Source organism: Cricetulus griseus, chromosome 7 (assembly GCF_003668045.3).
Source record: "Cricetulus griseus strain 17A/GY chromosome 7, alternate assembly CriGri-PICRH-1.0, whole genome shotgun sequence".
NCBI classification, from domain to species: domain Eukaryota; kingdom Metazoa; phylum Chordata; class Mammalia; order Rodentia; family Cricetidae; genus Cricetulus; species Cricetulus griseus.
The window spans coordinates 35,539,769-35,559,663 of record NC_048600.1 but is presented as its reverse complement, the minus strand read 5'-3'; the positions used below and the strand labels follow the sequence as shown (position 1 = coordinate 35,559,663).

Here is a 19,895-nt window from a genome sequence, read left to right as displayed (position 1 = left end):
TCCATGTAAACCGGGTTGGTCTTGAATTCAGAGATCCTCCTGCCTCTGCCTTTTGAAGCCTGAGACTAACAAATCTGCCATTCCTGATAAAATTTCTATAATTTTAAAAATTAGATCTATTCATTTCATATTATCTATGTTTTTGCTTGTGTCTATGTATGTATACCACATGTGTGCTTGGTGCTCTGGAATGTCACAAGATAGCATCAGATCCCCTGGAAGTGGAGTTATGGATGGTAATGAACCACTATATGGGTGCTGGGAACTGAACGTGGGCCCAGGTCCTCTGCAAGAGTAACAAGTGCTCTTAACTGCTAAGCCATCTCTCCAGCCTTTTTTTTTTTTCAATGAAACTTATTTATTTTCTTCATTTTTACTGAGTGTTTCCTTTTAATAATAAAAGGAAATTGAACAATATTTTTTCTTAGAGTAGGTTATCTTAATTTTTGTTTATGTTTGCCTTTTTCAATTTTAGTATGCTACTTTAAATATAGTTTTAGTATATGTATATTTTCTAAAAGGGTTAAATCAAGCAATATGACCCATGTTTCAAACTCTTATTATTTTAAAACAATTTTGAGGTTATTATATAATTACATCATTTCACCCCACTTACTCCTTCTAAGACTTCACATGTTCCCTCATCCTTGCCCTTTTTGAAACTCATAGTCTCTTTTTCTTTATTGTTGGTGGTGGTAGTGGTTATGCTGTGTGTTTGTGTGTGTGCATTCCTCCATACATAAATACAACATACTCTGTCTGTATAGTGTTAATTGTATGTATATGTTTTCAGGACATACAATTTTGTATCAGTAACATCTTAGTGTGCTTTTCCCTGGGTCAGACTATTTCTCCCACTGCCAGCATCTCTTAGTCACCTTCAGTGGTTTGGCAAGGGTGGAGGCCTTATGAGCATAACCTTGTCCATGTTACCACACATTCAACATTTGCACTTTTAACAAATTTTAGTATGTTATACATTAACCTTAGTGCCATATCATACATTCCTTAAAATTAACTCTATATTTATGACTGAAACTGAGTAACTTTTTTTTTTTTTTAATTAGTTCTAGTTAGGGTCCAGCCTTTTTTTTAAAAACCCCAATGTCTCTCAAAATTAGAATCTGGCCTCCATCCATGATTTTCAAAGAAAACTGAGCATCTCTTCATATCCTGTTACATGCTCCAGTGCCAGGAAAAGCTGGCCAAGACTAAAGTACAGTACTTGAATTGTTTTGTTCTCTAAAGTTACAGGAAGCCAGGGCCAGTTTCATATCTGAGGCATCAAAGAGATACACACTAAAACTACAAAAAGCACAGCTGCTAAGACTGCAACCCTCCTTTTCTCAGAAGCATGCATGGTTCTTGCACAGGTAATAACCTTACCTTGGTAACCCCAGCTCCAGGAACTGGTTTCAGTGAGAGCTGAAATAAAATGAAAACGGCAATTTCAAAACAGAACTGACTCAAGATTATAAAACAAAATGAAAAGACCCTGAGAGAAGTTTGACTTACCTCGGCTCTAACATATGCTTTCCTTATTTTAAATCCCAATTTCTGAGCTAATTCTTGAGTTAGTTTTATTACATGTTCATCCTAAAAAAAAAAGCCAACATTCATGAATATATCTGCAGTGAAACAAGCAAACAGGGCTGTGATATTTCCTATCTAGATACTTAATTTCTTAGCTGTTTCACTGAACTGAAACATGTTGAAGGCTTCATGAAAACTTGATTCTCTCACATGACATTTCTCCTCATGACAGCAATAAAATACTTACGATGCAAACAAGTGAACTGAAGCACTCAATTCCATACCTGAGGCACTGCTAAGGAGCACTTTGCTACAGCATCATAGGCCTCTCCGTAGCGCCCTAAGTCACTCAAAGCCTTAGACTTCCGATAGAGAGCCTTGCAGTTACTGGCATTGACACTGAGGACAGCATTACAATCTTCTAAAACTTTATCATGGAACCCCTGGTGGGAAAGCCAGAAATTGAACGGTTAGTATCTCACTCTGATGCCTGTTTCAAAACAAATGTGTGACCCCATTCTACCACTCTCAACTTAAACCTAGAGTTCACAATATTTTTCATTTGAGTGATATTGTTAGGATAGTCCACATACATAAAAGTAGAAAATTATCGTGAATATCTATATATTCCCTTATCCTGTATCAGACAAATATGAGTACATGGTCACAGAGCCCTATATCTCCAAGGAAGAAAGCTTCTGGGACACGGCTGGTGTCCCAGTGTCATAATCTAGCCTATTTTCCTCCTCACTGTCATCACTGCTTTTTTTCTGATCTATTTACTTATTTATTTGTTTGTTTGTTTGTTTATTATGAGAACAGTGTTCTGCCTGCATGTATGCCTGCAGGCCAGATGAGGGCACCAGATTTCATTAAGGATGGTTGTGGGTCACCATGTGGTTGCTGGGAATTGAACTCAGGACCTTTAGAAGAGCAGGCAGTGCTCTTAACCACTGAGTCATCTCTCCAGCCCCTCATCACTGCTTTTTTAATCCATTAAGTAATTCAAATATGGAGGCTAGGGAGATGGATCAGCAGTTAAGAGCACTAGCCCCTCTTCCAGAAGACCTAGGTTCAATTCCCAGCATCCATATGGAGGTTCACAATTGCCTATAACTCCAATCCCAGGGGATCTGATATCTTCTCCTGGTTGTACAGGTACCAGGCAAGCATGGTAGTGCACAGACATACAGGCAAAACACTCAAACACATTGCATACCATTGTGCACATACATGCATGTTGTTAAAATGTAAAACAAAATAAATAAACCTAAAATTATATATATGTTTTGGTTTTTGGAGACAGGGTTTCTTTGTGTAACTTTGCAGGCTGTCCTGAAACTAGCTCTTGTAGACCAGGCTGGTCTTGAACTCAGAGATCCACCTGCCTTTGCCTCCTGAGTGCTGGGATTAAAGGTATGAGCCACCAATGTCCGGCTTAAAAAAATATATTTTTAAAGTCAAATAGGGTAGGTGAGATGGCATTTGCTGTGTAACCCTGATGACCCACAGTGGAAAGAAAGAACCAAAAGTTGCCCTCAGACTCTTATGCTCTCATTCTCTTTGCCCTCCTCATAAAATAAATAAATAAATAACTTTAAATGACAAGTGGGTAACTACAATAATGGTAGTGTGATATATACACATACATAAAATATGTATATGTATGTACACACACACACACACACACACACACACACACACACACTGTTGTTGGTTTTGGTTTTTAGGGTTTTTGAGACAGGGATTCACTGTGTAGGCCTAGCTGTCTTGGAACTTACTCTGTAGACCAAGCTGGCCTCAAACTCACAGAGAGTCACCTGTTCCTGCTGGGACTAGAGATGTGTGTTACCACCACCTGGCAGTGTGCTATATATTTAAAGTGAGCTTAGAAAGGGGCTGGAAAGCTCAATGATGGAATGTTTGCCTAGCATGTACAGGCCCTAGATTCTATCCTCAGCCCTGTGAGAAATAACATAAAACTTCTTAATAAAACAACAGAAATACTGCAGACCAATCTTGCAAGAGATTGCTCTTAGCTGGCACCTGGAAGACCTCCAAGACTATAAAGTTATAACAACTGTTCTTTGTAAAAAGAAAATTATAAAACAGAAAAAAAAGGGATTATCCATGTTCTTACTACAAATACTCTTACCCTGATTTCAACCCTGTACAGTGTATACACACACATCACTAAATATCACATGGTATCCCACAAATCTCCAATGTTGATGTCAATCTTAAAAGTAAAATGTAGCGTTAGTGACACACACCTTTAATCCCAGCACTTGGGAGGCAGAGGCAGGCAGATCTCTGTGAGTTCAAGACCAGCCTGGTCTACATGAGCTAGTTCCAGGACAACCTCCAAAGCCACAGAGAAACCCTGTCTTGAAAAACAAAACAAACAAAATAAAATGATATGTAACTCCCAAATAGCTTATTAATTGGGAACACATTATAGAAAGCAATAGCAGCCATCCATGAGTACACATGAAGCACTAGGCGGTCAGGGTGCAGCTCAGTGGCAGACACCCCAGTATCATGCCAGGGCCTTATTAATGTACTACATCACTTTAGAAAATGCTCTAGACCAATCAACACAGGGCAAGCCTGGAGGCACACCAATCCTGAGCCTGTGCATACCCCTAGACACTCCCCTTACGCTGCCCTATAAGATCTCTATGTTGTGGCTTCGCACAGTCTTTCCTAGCCATCTGCCATGGTGGATGGATGAAAGGCCCGAGCTAACATGGAGTTAGCTCGTTAAACAACTACAATAAAGCCTCGTGCTGTTTGCATCAAGAAAGAAAGAAAGAAAGAAAGAAAGAAAGAAAGAAAGAAAGAAAGAAAGAAGGAAAGAAAGAAAATGCTCTAGAATTAATTTTAAAAATCCAACTCACCATATTAGAATAGCAAGCAATACGATTTATATGAAGTTTTTCAATGATTTCTTGAGGCATTAAAATTTCTTCAGACTTTGCATAATCAGCTATACTCAACGCTTCTGAGTACTGACTTAGAGAGCTACTCCAATCACATTCCCGATAAATATCATTTCCTTCATTAAAAAGATTTCTCACGAGATCTTGCAAATATACCTAAAAAGAGAAAATTATCTCCTGAAGCCAGAACAAGGTAAGACAGAAATAAATATCATGTTTATGCCTAAAACTTCAGAGAACATTGCTGACAGCAGGGCAGAAATGCTGTAAGAAAGCCTGTCACTGCTGCCTTACTAGGAAGTTCATCTTGCCTACTTCTGCAACAGAAGACACTCTCCTTACGAGAAAAAAATGGACCAAAGCACTTAGCAGGCGCATGTGTGTGCCTCTGATTCTGTGCAGGTAATAGACACTTGGTACATGTCCTGAGTCAAGAGAGTACATTTTACACTTATGGCTTCAAATGTACTGCCATCCTCCTGCCTCTGCTTCTCAAGAGCTGAGATTACAGGCATGAGCTACCACACCCAGCTTCAGGTTAAGTCTTTGACTTGTATTTCTGATTAGGCAATAGTAATAAATGCTACCATGCCCTGCTGGCAGCACACTTGGGAGCATGTGCATGTAGGTATGCACACACATGTACAGTGCCCTTTAGTAAGTGCATGTCTTTACCAGTATGGTCAAACCTCTCCACATTTTTACAAATCATTTACATTTCTTCGTTAAAAACATTCTGTTATTTGTGGGGAACTCGAAGGAGTGGTTTTATGCATGCCCCTATGCATGGGGGGGGGGGGGCAAAGAATTTGGAGAGGCAGATCTCTCCGTCCACCATGTGGGACACATGGAAAGAAATTCAGGTCATTAGGCTTGGAGCCTGGGCCTTTATATGCTGAGCCATCTCTCTGGTCCTGTATTTCTTCTTTTATAAGCTATTTGCTTAGATCATTTCCTGACTTAGGGGAAGGAGATGAGGCTAAGTACAAAAAATGCCTTGATATGTAAAAAAAAAAAAAAAAAAAATGCCTTGATGGATCTCTGTGAGTTCGAAGCCAGCCTGGTCTACAGAATGAGTTCCAGGACAGGCTCCAAAGCAATACAGAGAAACCCTGTTGCAAAAAAAAAAAAAAAAAAAAAAAAAAAAAAAAAAAAAAAAGGAAGAAAACAATGCCTTGATAGTTTAAAAGATCACAAGATCATTTTCTACCACCTTTTTTGGTCCTAATACACACACATTTAAACTGACCAGATTATTAAGAACAAACCAGGCATTAATGCCTGATGTGGCTTGTGATGTTTCACTCAACTTCTGAGGGCCCCAGTTTCACATGTGGAAAAACCAAAGGATCTTTTCAGGTTCAAATACTCTAATTTCAGTTCAAATACTCTAATACTCCCCTCAGGGAGGAGAGGAAGAAGAGCAACTCAACACAGGGGAGGAGGAATGTGGACACTTGGAAACACACACCCTCAGAGATTCGAAGCCATAGTGCTGTAGTCCGAGGCCCAAGAAGAAGGAGTGGCCTTCTTCTCCCTGTGTCTGGCCAGGCCATCCCAACTCTTCCTCCTGCTCTCTAGACAACCTCCTTCAGTGCTGTCAGGACTTATCAAAGATGAAAATGATGACACTCACATTCTCTGTTCCATTCCACCCCACTTATCTTTGATAAAATAGTAGTTAATTGGCAGAGGGCTCAGAATCCATACCAATTCAGACCGCACTAACACAGTAAATAAAGGACAATTGTCCAAAAATGCCCCAAAGGCTGTCCTATATAGAAGAGGTTGGCAAGCTTTTTCTATAAATGCCAAGAAGTGAACATTTAAAGCACTGGGGAACATTTAAGTTCTGTCCTGTGTCACAAAAGTGCCACAGAGAATACATAAACAAACAGCTGCAGTAACAGTGTTCTGATAAAGCTTTATTTGTGATAGAGGGCAGCTGGTCAGGTCAGGTCAGGTCAGGTATGACACACAAGGCCAGTTTGCCAAATCCTGCTGCTGATTATAGTTCTTGAGCTACTATGACTACCCACAGCCCTTCCCAAAGTCATTACCGCATATTGCTCCTGGGTCCCTGGATATGACAGTGGAGACCTGAGGAGAAGAAGAAATAAATCTATTGTAATTACCAAGATCTACTAATTTTATTCCTTTATTCTGAGACAGTATCCCTGATTGACATGGAACTCACTAAGATCAGCCCGCTTCCACAGCCCAACAGGCTCACTATCAGCATTATTCAGCCAAAAGTTATCTTAAACCGAGTTTTAGGGGCTGTAGAGATGGATCAAAAGTACTTGCTGCTCCTGCAGAGGACCCTGATTCAGTTCCCAATACCTACATGGCAGCTCAAAGATCTAACACTCTCTTGTGACAGAATTCTGAGTGCAGGAATTACAAGTGCTGAGATATTTCAGGCATGAGCCACCATGGCAGCTACTGTTTTCCTTGAGTACAATACTTCTCTTTCAAATCTACTCCTTTTCAAAAATGACCTAATTCTTCAAATACCAAGAAGACTAAAAAATTGACACTTTCTGCTCCAATTTATTGCAGATCAATGTCTCCTCCCAAGAAGGAACAAAGAGATCCTTCTGCCTGGACACGTCCCCAAGCAAAAGCTGTCTGCCACTGGTACTATTCCTAACAGCAAAGCCCAACAGCAAAAGCCTTCTGTGCTGCAGATGTTCACTCCAGATGTTTAATTCTCCAGAATGCTTCTTATGGGAACAGATTCCAATTCTTGAGTCTAATTTGCGGGAAGGGGCTACAAGATCAGGGTTTTAGCCCTAAAAACCACCAATAAGAAGAATATAAGAGGGGCCTGGAGAGCTGGCTCAGAGGTTATAAACACTGACTGCTCTTCCAGAGGTCCTGAGTCCAACAATCACATGATGGCTCACAACATCGGGTGCCCTCTTCTGGCCTGCAGGCAAACATGGAGGCAGAACACTATATGCATAATAAATAAATAAAACTTAAAAAATAATACAGGCATCATGCCAGGCAGTGGTGGCGCACGCCTTTAATCCCAGCACTTGGGAGGCAGAGCAGGTGGATCTCTGTGAGTTGGAGACCAGCCTGGTCTACAAGAGCTAGTTCCAGGACAGCCTCCAAAGCCATAGAGAAACCCAATAATAATGATGATGATGATGATGATGATGCAGGCATCACATCTAAGAAAAAAATAAAGATAAAAACAAACAAACCAGAAAAGGACAAAACAAACTTAAAAAAAATATATATAAGAATATTCAAAAGGTACATGCCTTTAATCCCAGCACTTAGAAGGCATAGAAAGGTGGAACTTAAGTTCAAGGCCAGTCTGGTCTACAGAGTTCCAGGGCTACAGAGAAATCTGGTCTTGAAAAACAATAACAACAACAAAAAGAATAGCCAAAAAGATAAGGAAAAAAAAGTGCTCAAATGAAAATGCCATTTCTAGCCGGGCGTTGGTGGCGCACGCCTTCAATCCCAGCACTCCGGAGGCAGAGGCAGGCTGATCTCTGTGAGTTTGAGGCCAGCCTGGTCTCCAGAGCGAGTGCCAGGATAGGCTCCAAACCTACACAGAGAAACCCTGTCTCGAAAAAAAAAAAAAAAAAAACCAAAAAAAAAAAAAAAAAAAGAAAATGTCATTTCTAACCCAACCTGAATACTATGGCAGTTTTCAGTCTTGATAGGTATGGTGGTTCATGCTTCTAATCCAGTTCTTGTGAGGATGAAGCAGGAGGACTGCTAGGAGTTTGAGGCTTTCTTGGGCTACAGTGTGAGATTCTATTTCAAAACAAAACGACACAAGCCTTAAAAAACCCAAGAGATCTCTGACTTTCCACATGTGTGGAGTCTATACATAATACAGGGGTGGCCATGGGACAAGCATACTGGTGGGCCACAAAGGGTCAAGTTCTTACTGGATGAACTGTAGACCTTCCTTAATGTTGTGCTGCCTTTTTCTTCTCTCCTCGGACACACTGGACATGTTACCCCGCACATCCACTTGCTAACTGAGCAATCTGCAAAGAAACAAGGCACAAAATTACTGCACCTGCCAGCAATTCTGGATTCCCCACTAACATCCATAACTCCAAATACTCAGGAGGCAGAGGCAGGCAGATCTCTGAGTTCAAGGTTAGCCTGGTCTACAAAGGAGTTCTAGGACAGCCAAGGCTACACAGAGAAACCCTGTCTCAAAAAATAAACAAACAAATCCATGACTCTAGGCCCTCACTCAGTCCAGAACATATCTCCAAAAGCCCCGAACACTGAGGAGCCCATTATGCCTTCCTTTGGGGTCCCTGTGGTCTTGTGTCCACAGCATGAGATTTTCAAACTGTTCAGGGTGCAGAGCCAATCCAGTATGCCTCCTAAGTAGTCTCCATTCAAAGGCATCTCCCTTCCTCACACAGGTTTTGTTTCTTCCCTGTTAACACACATGCATGAGCTGTAGCAAGAACAATCTCAGCCTTGTTTAGCTTCTGGAAGATCTCCAGAAGTGAAAACTACCTCCGCCTGCCTCGGAGGGAACCTGACATACTAGTAAGCAGAGTCAGAGCTTCTGAGCTAACTCTACAACAGTATGGAAGATCTGTATACAGTGACTTCATGCCAATGCTGTTCATCCCCCTTGACCAACCTTCACCAAGCAGTTCCCAGAAAGTTAAATAGACCCCCTGAGAAGGGACTGAGATAAAGGACAGATTTCCAGAGGCTGGTGAGATGGCCCAGGGGGTAAGAGCACTGGCTGCTCTTCCAGGACTCTTCAGTTCCCAGAACGCACACTGACAGTTCCCAACCATGTGACTCCTGTTCCAAGGAATCCGACACCTTTTTCTAGCCCCTAGCAGGCACTGCATGCATGTGGTACACAGACATACATGAGCAAAACACCCACACACACACAATTTTAAAATATGGATTCCCTCATTGCCATGCTAGATTCCTTAGCACCTAATAACTGGTCATTTGTGGAGTATCCTCCAGTGTTAGAGGTTGGCAGTCTCTATAGCTACCAATGTATCTCCAGATAGTGCCAAACATCCCTGGGGGGGCCGGTAGGGGAAGAGGCATCTAGTCATCCTGGGCTGAGAACTGAGACTTACAATGAACAAGGTATCTTAGCACATAACTCATGTGTTCAGATCTGGAGAACCTCACCCCAACCTCAAGCAGGCAGCTGAAATGTTCTAGTTTCACTACTGCTTGCCATGGTAAAGTCATTTTAAGATACACAGGACTGGATGTCCAGAGGCTAACTGGCATGCTTTTTTTTTTTTTTTTTTTTGGTCGTTCTAACGCTGTCAAGTGGTAAGAATTTGTATTTGATACTGTAAAGGTGACACTTAGAAAAGACATCTACCACTTGCTTTCAAACATTCCCCAGGTGTGGTGGCATACACCTTTAACCACAAGATGAATTCCAGGACAAACTAAAAATAAACAAAAATCAAATATTCCCAACTTATAAGAGGGGACTCAGGATGAAAAGGCAGAATGTGTGACTAGCTGTGGATGGCAAGTACAAGAATTCACTTTCATGTCTTTGAAATTTCCAGAATGAGTTTTTTTAAAAGCCATAACACCGGGGGCTAGAAAGATGGCTCAGTGGTTAAGAGGACCCAGGCTCAAGTACAGCACCCACAAGGCGGCTCACTACTGTCTGTGACTCCAGTTCCAGGCGATCGGTCAGACACCCTCTTCAGGAACCAGGCAGGTAAGTGGCACATATACATGTGTGCAGGCAAAATACCCATACACATAAGACACTGAAGTAAAATGGCTCTATTTCTACAATTTTTAAACAGCTTTAAAACAGTTTAGTCAAGATGCGGAGAGGTAGTGGGGGTGCACACCTTTAATCCCTAGCACTTGGGAGGCAGAGGCAGATGGATCTCTGTGAGGGCAGCCTGGTCTATAGAGCGAGTTCCAGGATAGCTAGGGCTATAGAGAGACCCTGTCTCTTGGGGATGGGCTGGGGAGTGGGGATTCCTGGTTAATGATAATTGGCTGGGTTAATAGCCTTAGGACTATTTTCCTAGAAAATGCTGAAACACCTTGAACTCTGACCTCTTACAAAAGGGCACAGGGCAAAGAGCTAAAAATTCAAGCAATAATTAATAGGAAATAAGATGGACATGGTGGTGCACACCTTTCATTCCAGCCCTTGGGAGGCAGAGGCAGGTGGATCCTTGTGAGTTTGAGGCCAGTCTGATCTATAGACTGAGTTCCAGAAAAACCCTGTCTTGAAACAAAAAAAAAAAAAAAGAAAGAAAGAAAGAAAGAAAGAAAGAAAGAAAGAAAGAAGCCGGTCAGTGGTGGTGCATGCCTTTAATCCCAGCACTCAGGAGACAAAGGCAGGCGGATCTCTGTGAATTCGAGGCCACCCTGGTCTCCAGAGCGAGTGCCAGGATAGGCTCCAAAGCTACACAGAGAAAGAAAAACGCTGTCTCGAAAAACCAAAAAACAAAAAAACCCTCTTTAAAACTGAGGCCAGAGCCTTGGCTATCACTGCTTTGTCTTTCTGAGATAAAGTCTCACCCTTGTAGCCCTGACTGGACAGAAACTCCAGATGTAGCTCAGGCTGGCCTTGAGCTCTTCATCCTCCTGCCTCCACCTCCTAAATGTTGGAATTATATGCCCCAATGTTGTTTGTCTGTCATGCTGGGAAACTGAAACAAGGACCTCACATACATTTGGCAGGCATGGCAGCCATTCTCCACCGCTGAGCTACATCCCCCATCCCAAATGCCCACAATTTTAGTATAGTAGGCAATATTTAAACAAGGTGTGAAAGGCTAGAGAAATGGCAGCTAAGTAAACCCACATGGCATCTCACAATTGTCTAACTCCAGTGCCAGGGAATCTCTCACCCTCTTCTGACCTCCATGGGCACCAGGCACTCACATGGTAAACAGACATACATGCCAGAAAAACATTCATACACATAAAATAAATTAAATAAATCTAAACAACAGTGTAATAGCATTTCAGTTTCAATAATTTTTAAGTTTTTCCTTAAAACCTTAGTAAAGAATTCCTTGAGGCCAGCCTGGTCTACAGACCAAGTTCCAGGACAGGTTCCAAAGCTAAAGAGAAACCCTGTCTCCAAAAAGTAAATAAATAAATAAAAACCAAAAAATAGAAAATTTAAAAAATTCCAAATATACTGTAAACAATTTTTACAATAAAGACCGTGTATTGTACCTAGATTGTACAAATATTTTTCAATTTGTCACATCTGTCTACCTTTAGAAACCTGCCTTTACTATCTTAACCCCAACTCAGTTTATATGACAAATTCAAAGTAAGTCACAGGGACAATGAAATGGCTCAGTGGATAAAGAAAACTGCCACCACCACTAACAATCTGAGTTTAATCCCAGAAAACTACGATAGGAAAGAACCATTCCTACAAGGTGTCATCTGGACACACACACACACACACACACACACACACACACACACACACACACACACACACACACACACACACACACACACACACACACACACACACACACACACACACACACACACACACACACACACACACACACACACACACACACACACACACACACACACACACACACACACACACACACACACACACACACACACACACACACACACACACACACACACACACACACACACACACACACACACACACATATACACACACACACACACACACACACACACACACACACACACACACACACACACACACAAATACACCACCCACACCACACCCACCACACCCACCCCACACACCACACACACACACACACACACACCGGGTGGCATAACATGAATTAGTTCATTACTAAGCACTTCAGCAGCATACATAGTATTATCTCCCCCCACCCCTTTTCTTTGACAGTCTCACTGTGTAGCCCAAGAGGGCCTGGAACCCACTATGTGTAGGTAGTCAGACATAATGGTGCACACCTTTAATCTCAGCACTCAGGAGGCAGAGGCAAGTGGATCTCAGTGAGTACCTTGTAAAAACACAGACTACCAGCTTTAGGCCCTTCCCAATCAAGCTCATGCCAATCACACCCCATCCATGCAAATACTGTTCTACCACACATTTAACTTTACGTAGAAAATAACCCCACCTCCTACCTCCATTTTTAAAGAAAAAAAAAAAAAAACTACTTTAGTTTGTTCCTTTTGTTTGTTTGTTTGTTTGCTTTGTTTTTGGAGACAGGGTTTCTCTGTGGCTTTGGAGGCTGTCCTGGAACTAGCTCTTGTAGACCAGGCTGGTCTCCAACTCACAGAGATCCACCTGCTCTGCCTCCTGAAGACTGGATTTAGAGGTGTACACTACCATGCCCAATTGAGAATATTTTTTTCTTTATAGATGAGAACACAAATGCAAACCCCACTACCACAAATTATCCGGTTATGTTTCCTGCTTTGGGGGAAATTAAAAAAAAAAAAAAGAAAGAAAAAAGAAAAGAATAGAATAGAAAAGAAAAGAAAACGTCAGCACCCCCAAGTGTAGCGGATGAGCATCGCTGGAAAAACACCTCCTATCATGGTATCTCCCCTGCCAGGTGAGCATAAAAAATTCTTTAAAGAAAATCTAGTCACCTAGTCACTTCTCCCACACAGAACAAAAGCTCCTTTCCATTCAGTCTTGGCTTAAATGACATATTTTGGGACCTTCCCTTATCACCTTAAATTGCCACATGCCTACCTCCACCTCTATTGGTCACTTAAATAGGGACCTTGTCTCTTGGTCCTGCCTGTATGAATACAACACATGGAACCAGTATGAATATAACACATGAAACAAAGTAGTCAAGTATAAAGAGAATGTTTAATGAAAAGTCCAGAGATCAGTTAAACTCTGTAGAACTGTTCACAAAACAAACTACAATGAGCTGACATAGTGGCAGACATCTGAACCCCCAGCACTTAAGAGGCAGGCAGAAAGACGGACAGCTCCAGGCTAGTCTGGGCTACAGGAGATCCTGTCTCAAAACAAGCAATCAGCAAATGAATGAAGCATTCATTTGAATGAAGAAGGGATGGAGCCAGACAGTGGTGGCGAACACCTTTAGTCCCACCACTTGGGAGACAAAAGCAGTTGGATCTCTGTGAGTTCAAGGCCAGCCTGGTCTACAGAATGAGCTGCAGGACAGCCAGAGCTACACAAAGAAACCATGTCTCAGAAAGAAAAGAAGGAGGGAGGGTCCAAACAGGAAATGACTGGTGAAAATACACTCAAGAAGCAAAATAGGAATTAAAGCACTAGAGTGAGAGAAAAATACAAACAGCGACAAAGAACCTAAAACCATAAGGGACACACCAAGGAGTATGACAATGTATTTCCTACATCAAAACTTCTCCTTGGTTAGAAGAAATCGAGAGAGGCCGTTTTAGCAGTACACGTCCAAACAGGAAACTCTAGTTAAGTAGGAATTAATTTCCTTACTTAAACTCTAACAAGCTACAATACCCTCTTTCAGAGATCAGCTGCTTTAAAATGTGTTATTTCCCTGGAAGTTCCATGAGAGGGAGAAAGCACCCTGAATCATTCTAACTCCCTATTCAGTCAGTGTCTGTTAGGTAGAAGGCATTGTCCTTCCGTCTAGGACAAAGCCAATATGGTAAAATTCATTACCTTTCACTTTTTCACAGCATGGGGAGATAGCAGCTCCCAGAGCAGATCCCAAGAAGTGAGATGTTACTATATAACATACTGAGACAAAACCCGAAGCTGCCACGCTCTGGTGCCAAGGGCTGTGCTGAGAGCTGCGCTGGCGGGGGTGGGGGTGGGGGTGGGGGTGATATGTACAAAGATGTGACCCTGGACAGAAAGCTGGCTGTAGAAGACAGAGCTAGATTCCAAAGCCAGTCTGGGGTCCCTGAAACTCACTATTCTGCACCAACCAAGTGACCCAGGCTCCCTGAGGAGGACCAGCACCTGTCTCAGGTGGCCTGGGCTCAGACACAGGTGGACACTTCAAGGTCACTCAAGAGGACTAGAATAAACATGCTTGTGTACACATTCATACACACAGACAGGCTCATGGGAATCATTTAAAACAGCTTCACTCAAGCTGAGGAGCCAGAAAGTATGCCCAAGAAAACCTCCATGGACTATGTTTGGCCAGAACATACTTAGACATAAATACATGAATCATGTGAGGGGCTGAAGATGGCTTAGTGGCTAAGACCATTAGCAGCTCTTCTAGAGGACTTGAGTTCAATTTCCAGCAACCACATGGTGACTGACAGCCATCTATAATGAAACATGATGCCCTCTTCTAGTCTGCAGGTGTACATGCAGATAAAGTACCATATACATTAAAGAAGAAAGGAAAAGAAAGAAAAAGAGAAAGAAAGAAAGAAAGAAAGAAAGAAAGAAAGCTTCGTGTGATACAACCTTCTTTCCAAGACATACCAACAGATGGACCACCAGGGGCCCTGGCTCAAGTACCATTATGGAATTTGCAAAGATACAAGATATATGAAATTGTCAAAATATAAATAAAAGATATTTTTAAAGAGGTGCAAGAAAACGTGGTCCAGTATTATTGTATTTTTGCTTTAAAAAAAAAAAAAAAAAAACCCGATGGTGGTAGCATACGCCTTTAATACCAGCACTCGGGAGGCAGAGACAAGCAGACTTTGAGGTCAAGGCCAGCCTGGTCTACAGAGCAAGTTTTAGGACAGTCAAGGCTACAAAAAGAAACTGTCTTGAGAGCGAAAAAAGGACCAAAAAAAAAAAAAACTAACAAATGGTTCAAGTAATGTTACTGTGAATCTTTCTTGAAACAGTGTACAGTGTATACTGATTCTTCAAACACTTATCCAGCCCTGGGCAAGAGGGCAAAATGCCACACCCTTCCTGCTGCAATTCAGGTAGAGAAACCCTGCTAAACAGCTTCTCCTTCCCTGAAAAGGCTTCTCCCTTTCCTAAGACAGTTGAGGCAGCTTCTCCCTTCCTAAAAACTGGAGGCTAGGCCAAACAGCACTGGGAAGGTAACCCCTTATTTCCGTTAAGTCCTCCCTTCCCTCGTGGGAACTGTTCACTTGAAACTGCCAAGATTCCAGAGTCTATACACTTGGGAAGCAGCCTCCAAGCAGGGCAGCTCACAGGGAGCAAGACATCTTCAACAGAAAATATTTCATTGAGATAATCTGCCTGAGTCACTGAAGTTGTGATGTGCCTCAGACTCCCAAGAGGCTCTCCTGCCCAAGGGCTAACATTTCTTGACCCCTCACCAGACATGTCCTAACAAACCCCTGCTCCAAAATCACATCCTTTCTTACACGGGAAACAGAACAATTGCCTCTCACTGGTAAGTCCACAGCTCAGAAGCTTCATGATGTCACAAAGTTAACTAGACCACACATTGCTAAACTTGTAGAATTAAAAAGCAAATTCAAGGGCTGGAGAGATGACTCAGCGGGTAAGAGCACTGACTGTTCTTCCAGGGGTCCTGAGTTCAACTCCCAGCAACCATATGGTGGCTCACAACCACCTTGAATGAGATCTGGTGCCCTCTGCTGGCAGGCAGGCAAGGTTGAGTACCTCATTTTGTTTAAATTAACATCAATGAAATCACTTAGAAAGCCACAGAGGGTGGCAAGAAAGCCCAGCATGTAAAGTTGGTACTGTCAATGCAGTTTGATGCCCAGCTGACACGGTGGATGTTGTTTTTAAGAAAGTGTGTGTGTGTGTGTGTGTGTGTGTGTGTGTGTGTGTGTGTGTGTGTGAGAGAGAGAGAGAGAGAGAGAAGTGAGAGAGAGAGGGAGAGAGCGCACAAACAATTTTGTATGGTTTTGTTGTTTACTGTTTGAGATGAGACCTCACTCTGTTGCCCAGGCTGGTCTGGGACTCCTGGACTCAAAGGCCTCCCACTTAACTATGACAAGTGGCTGAGACTATAGACCCCGCCTGACACCACACATGGGAAGATTATGAGAAAAATGTGGGTTTGCTGAGACAAACACACCCAGGTATTATCTAAAAGACAAAAGCTTCCTCACAATGCATTCTGTCTAGAAAACCCATTCTAAAGTATTTGTGATAATAGAGGTGTGTTTGTATTTCTCTCTCTCTCTCTCTTTTTTTTTTTTCTTGGTTTTTCCAGACAAGGTTTCTCTGTGTAGCTTTGGAGCCTATCCTGGCACTCACTCTGGGGACCAGGCTGGCCTCGAACTCACAGAGATCCACCTGCCTCTGCCTCCAGAGTGCTGGGATTAAAGGCGTGCGCCACCAATGCCTGGCTTGTATTTCTCTTTCTTAACTACCTATTCAAACTATTTCCACAGTTAACAGTCTAACAATTCACGTCTTCACTTACAAATGGATTTAACTGTAGCACAAATTCTAATTGGTCTTAATAAAAACTTGGGAGTCAGCTATCAGGGGGTGAAAGCTGAAGAAGGATCAGAGAAGCAGAGCAACTAGCCACTAGATCAAAGGGGCCATTCTGTCCTCAGACTGCCTCCTCAGACTTCAGTGCTCCTCAAACTGACTGCTCAGACTTCAAGAGCTTGTCTCTTCCAGCCTTATATTCCTCTCTCCACCCAGCCACATCACTGGTTTCCACCTCCCTAGTGCTGGGATTAAAGGCATGGGGTTCCAAGTGCTGGGATCACCTTTGTGTGAGCTGTTTCTCTTTTAGACAGATTCAATCTCGTGTAGCCCAAGGTGGCCTTGAACTCACAGAGATCTGTCTGCCTCTGTCTCCTGAGTGCTGGGATTAACGATGTGTGCCACCATTGCCTGCCTGGCCTCTACAGCTAACTAGTGGCTTAGCTCTGCACCCTGATCTTCAGGCAAGCTTTATTTGTTATAGAATAAACAAAATACCACCACATTTAACACACCCAAATCAGGAGGTTTCAAAATCAGTCACTATTAACAACTGCAAGGCCTTACAGCTGACAAATGAACATTGTTAATCACTCCAACCCCCCCCCCCCCACACACACACACATGCACACACGCAGCTCTGCTCAGTTCAACTGAGGGCGAAAAGAACTTTCAATTCCTTGAGGGGCTCCAAGAAAGGCAGCCACTTCCAGAGATGCAGGAAGAGCCTATAGCAAGGGCTCCCAGCCCCTCCCCCATTCCGACGCTCCTGTGGAACGCGGTCCAATCGAAATACGATGCCAGCGGTACGAGCCATTTTAAATTACCAAGTGGCCATACTAAAAAAAAAAAAAAAAAAAAAAAAAAAAAAAAAAAAAAAAAGTAGAAAGAAACTAGCCAGATTGTTTTTATTATAACATGACCACAACAGGTATCACCTCAATTAACCAGGTAACACATTGCTAAACACATACTGATTAAGTACATGAGCTTGCCAAGATCTTTTTCGTTCTTTTTTTCCTCCCAAATAAGACTTTAAAATTGAATGCAGAGCCAGGCGGTGATGGCTCACACCTTTAATCCCAGCACTCGGGAGGCAGAGGCAGGTGCAGGTGATCTCTGAGCTTAAGGCCAGCCTGGTCTACAGAGTGAGTTCCAGGACTGCCAGGGCTACACAGAGAAACACAGAAAGAGAAACCAGAAGTGTAAGTCAATTGAGTCTCACCATACTCGAGTGCTCAATGGCCCCGCATCATCAGCGGACACCTTAGTGAACAACGCAGGTCTAGTTTCACCAGACTCCTTGGGTCTTAAATACCCCACACTTTTACCCTCTTTGATCCTTTTCTATCTGGGGAATCCGAAAACGTCCAACCCCGAAATAAACTCACCCAATCAGAGCACAGGCACCACCCCTTGGGCCCAGCCAGGACCTTCCAGCCTGACCACACCCCTGCGCTGACCACCCCTAACCGGAAATTCCCGCTAATGGGAACTGACAGATCTCCATTCTTTAAGGGTGGGGAAAGAAAAAAAAAAACGAGAACCCCCGTGCAGTGCCCGCACCTTTGCTGAACACCGGAAGCCGGTCGCCACCCATATGCAGGGTGCAACGCGCTCAAAACCCGCAGGGACGAACCCGACACAAGCGAACGTGCATTCGGCAGGCATAGTGCGCACTCCCAAACCCAGACACTTATTAACCAGGATCCCCACGACCACCAAGCACCCGGAAATAACGAAATGTGAAACCGCCAAAAGCGACTGCGCGGACGTCGGTCAAGCTATGCGGGTGGCAGGGGCCGCCGCGCGTCCCCGCTTGCGACCCGGGAGGATCCCGGTGTAGCCGGCTTCCGGGGCCGCGCCCCTCCCCCCGCCTGGGGTCCGTTAACGGCCGCGAGTGAGCACGAGGCGGAGGCGGCGGCGGCGGCGCGCGCTACTAGCAGAGCTCGACCCTCCCCGCTGTGCCCGCGCGTCCCTTCCCCTCACCTGCGGGGCTGCACCCGGGACGCGGACTGCGCGGGGCTCGGAGGCGACAGCCGGACCAGCGCTCGCCCGCTTTCGCTCTCACTGTCTGGCAGCTTCCCTGGGCGACCCAAGGCGGCTGCCAGCCCGCGACGCTCGGGGCGGCGCCCTCTGGCGGCGGGAGGCCTCGCGCGCCGCCCTGCAAACGCTGCCATTGGCTGCGATGCCAGCGTCAGACCCGGGATGGAGGCGCCACGTCGGGGCCTCTGGGCTGCGGAAGCGGGTGCGGTGGGCGGATGCTGGGGCGGCTACACGGAAGAGGGTGAGCTACCGCAGAGCCGCGAGCCCAGTCTCCCTCGCCTCTCCCGCGTGGCTTGGGGACCAGAGTAGGACTGGGAGTAGGACCTACATTCATCTGGACACCAGAATGTCACTCTCCTCGCCATCTGTTCCCTGCAGTAACTTAATCCCGTGCGTCCTGCTCTGCGCTCCGCCACTGTTGGCATCACCTTGAAAACAACCTTATGGCGTGTTCTTCAAATGAATGGCAGGCATGGGGACCCTGGGAGGTGATCTAAACTCATCCAGGCGCTGGAGTGTCACTCTCCTGATCTCCTGAGAACCTCTTCTCATCAGTTGAGTTCTACCCTACACGCAGTCAATTTTTTGTTGTTGTTGTTTTGTTTTGTTTTGTTTTGTTTTTCGAGACTTTGAGGCTGTCCTGGAACTAGCTCTTGTAGACCAGGCTGGTCTCGATTACAGAGATCCGCCTGCCTCTGCGCCCCCCTGCACCGAGTGCTGGGATTAAAGGCATGTGCTAACAACGCTCAGCTCTCAGTCACTATTTGTATCATCTTGAAAACAAGAAGCTTTGGTCTTACAAATGAATGGTAGGCACGGATCTCGGAGACAATGCTGGCTCCATAGTCAGTCTCGTTCTCCCTGGCCTTCAGGCCTCAAATTAGATGTCGCTCTATTCACCTGTGTTTCAGTGGACAAATGCCCATAGGGGCCTGCATTGTGCCCAGGCACAGCAGTTTAAGGCCAATCCCTGCGACAGGGGATGCCGAATGGGAGTGTGGATCTCTCCCCTCCCCCCCCCCAAAAAA

General features: G+C 44.1%; 1 protein-coding gene across 4 annotated transcripts in view; it reads right to left on the bottom strand.

Annotated features, from left to right (window-relative positions):
• Zc3h7a (zinc finger CCCH-type containing 7A) overlaps positions 1-18,961 on the bottom strand; it is a 41,487-nt gene extending 22,526 nt beyond the window's left edge. For 2 of the 4 annotated variants that reach the window (XM_027424778.2, XM_035447493.1), the window contains exons 1-7: positions 18,811-18,961; positions 8,393-8,494; positions 6,536-6,575; positions 4,434-4,631; positions 1,818-1,976; positions 1,516-1,596; positions 1,387-1,425 (exon numbers count right to left, since the gene is read on the bottom strand). In XM_027424778.2, the coding sequence (XP_027280579.1) occupies positions 1,387-1,425; positions 1,516-1,596; positions 1,818-1,976; positions 4,434-4,631; positions 6,536-6,575; positions 8,393-8,460 (585 nt within the window). In that variant the 5' untranslated portion in view covers positions 8,461-8,494; positions 18,811-18,961. Of the gene's footprint in view, positions 1-1,386; positions 1,426-1,515; positions 1,597-1,817; positions 1,977-4,433; positions 4,632-5,946; positions 6,082-6,535; positions 6,576-8,392; positions 8,495-18,046; positions 18,072-18,810 lie in introns of those variants that run through there. The other 2 variants (XM_027424779.2, XM_027424780.2) reach the window with 2 other exon arrangements.
• Between the last annotated feature and the right edge of the window lie 934 nt (positions 18,962-19,895).